Source organism: Sphaeroforma arctica (genome assembly GCF_001186125.1).
Source record: "Sphaeroforma arctica JP610 unplaced genomic scaffold supercont1.4859, whole genome shotgun sequence".
Classification (NCBI taxonomy): Eukaryota; class Ichthyosporea; order Ichthyophonida; genus Sphaeroforma; species Sphaeroforma arctica.
The window spans coordinates 1-2,232 of NW_014035699.1; the positions used below are offsets into that span (position 1 = coordinate 1).

At 43.5% G+C, this 2,232-nt stretch overlaps 1 protein-coding gene across 1 annotated transcript; it reads left to right on the top strand.

Annotated features, from left to right (window-relative positions):
• Nucleotides 1-422: 422 nt before the first annotated feature.
• On the top strand, nt 423-2,125 carry SARC_14613 (hypothetical protein; the record flags this gene model as incomplete). Its single annotated transcript, XM_014291254.1, has 3 exons — nt 423-469; nt 878-979; nt 1,985-2,125. Coding segments are annotated over 3 exons (290 nt in total), but the record flags the coding sequence as incomplete, so codon positions are not given.
• Nucleotides 2,126-2,232: the final 107 nt, after the last annotated feature.

The window sequence follows — 2,232 nt, forward strand, 5'->3', positions numbered from 1 at the left end:
TAATCTGGTTCGCTATACTAGCAATTGAAGGTACAATAATAATTAATTGAAGCCGTAAGATATTGGGAATGACAAATAACACTCAAGCTTGTGGCATAATTCCTCTAGACCAACGCGAGTTGTGCAGGCAACATAATAAAGGCATATGAACCTCAAAATATTATAAGGAGAGACCGAGTCGAATGCATCAATAAAACACACCGAACAACCTTCTCATTTGGCCAGTGATTTGTCCATTTCTTTCTGGCAGTAGAGTCTGTATCTTTATTGACAATCAATGATCTTTTGCCTCGATCGACTGCGATTCCCCCTATTCCAGGTTTGATTTAAATACGTAATTGGTTGTCTTGTATATCTTTCTCTGGGACTAACCCTCGTTCATCATCCCTTTCTCTCGCTGAATACACAATCCTCACACTCAGCCGATAAGGCGGAGGTAAAACTGCGACCGCATGTTAAAACACACAAGGTATGTTAACATCAACATACCTTTTTAATAATAATATATATTCCATTTCCGGAATAAAATATGTATGAGTGCGTAGTCCCATGATCATATTCTGCACGTCCAGCTATACTCCCCATAATTATATTCCCACCCTCCTCCTAGAGGGTCATTGGTAGCCCGGGGAACTCTCTGTGCGTCAGCCCCAGCGGACTGCAGACTGTCTCCGCGTCGTAAACCCTCTATCTAAGCACACTGCAGTGAAACCACCTACTATACTTTGCCCGAAAACCGGGGGTTCCCCCCCTGGGTGCCGGTCTATGTACAGTTCTTATATCAACCGCTTTGCCTATACGCGCATGCCTCCCTTCGTGCGCAACTGCTTGTCCCGCCTTACCCCACGCTCACACATCTCCGCTATCGTCTGCTCAGACAGTGGAAGGGGCGCTTCTCCAGTGTGGGGGTAGTCCTGGGCCTATCGTTGTGTCGACACTGATGGAGGCCGAGTTCTTCGCAGATCATAAGTTCACGGACGTATGTTGAATGTATGTCCCAAGTGTGTGCGGTGGCGTGGCAGTTGGGGCTTTACTGTTTAGCTCGCTAGTTTATACTGGTTGGACGGTTGTTTCTGGGCATGGTTGCTGTACTGCTTCATGCCTATAACCAAAGGGGGCTCGCAGGTATCCATTGTATGCATAGTGATTTGTGCGTCTTTACTTTATAAATACTTGATATGCACTCGGGAGGTATGCCCTCTTGTGAGTGATTGGTTATGTGTGTGTGATGAGCCGCAAGTCCACAACGGTATATTGCACATGCGTTGTACCACTCAATGCGAGTGTGTTGCTTGTGCGTATTGCATTGCGTATTATATCGAGTCCATGTATTGGATTCTGAATCTGAATACTATGTATCCTTGTCCTTCGGACATTGGACCGTCCAGCCATATTTTGTTGATTCTATTTTTGTTTCTGCTTCTAGAAGGTCATGTTCACTAAGTACATGAACAACATTTGCAGTGACCGTTTCAACGGTGAGCGGAGACGCTTTTAAGGAATCGTCGGGTTTGTATGCGTGTACATTATTGTATGCGTGTGCATTATTGTATGCGTGTACATTATTGTATGCGTATATATTATGCACTGGGTAACGTATCTGGGTTGTCATCCATGGTTGTATGTCCCTTTTCGGGTTTGTATGCGTGTACATTATTGTATGCGTGTACATTATTGTATGTGTGTACATTATTGTATGCATATATATTATGCATTGGGTAACGTATCTGGGTTGTCCTCCATGGTTGTATGTCCCTGTATTCTCTTCTCGTCCAACTCATCACTCCCATCATAGAACAATAGCTGTGCTGTGCGGATTTGAAGTAGGTTGCTGATTCCACTCGAACCTCATCACCTCCTATCATCTGACCATCACACCTTCCTTTTCAGTACACACTTATTGTAGCTTTTACATACGTAAAAAAATTTCAATTCACCATGCTTTCTCATCATCTTGTGCTTATCTGCCGTTGTATCCCTTCAGATTACCTATGCCGTGCCCATTGCAGCGTTCCGATTGGCCCGCGCTTCGAAACTGACCGCACGAATTAGTCTCAAGATTCTACTGGATCATCCCGACCAGTTGGCAGCCATCGAACTCTACTCGTCTGCTAATGGTATATAATTTGCAACCAAGTTTGCACGACGACAGACATATATCTTTATCTATATAGATATATATTTATCTGTACAATTAGATATTCATCTATATCGATATGTATTTATTTGAAT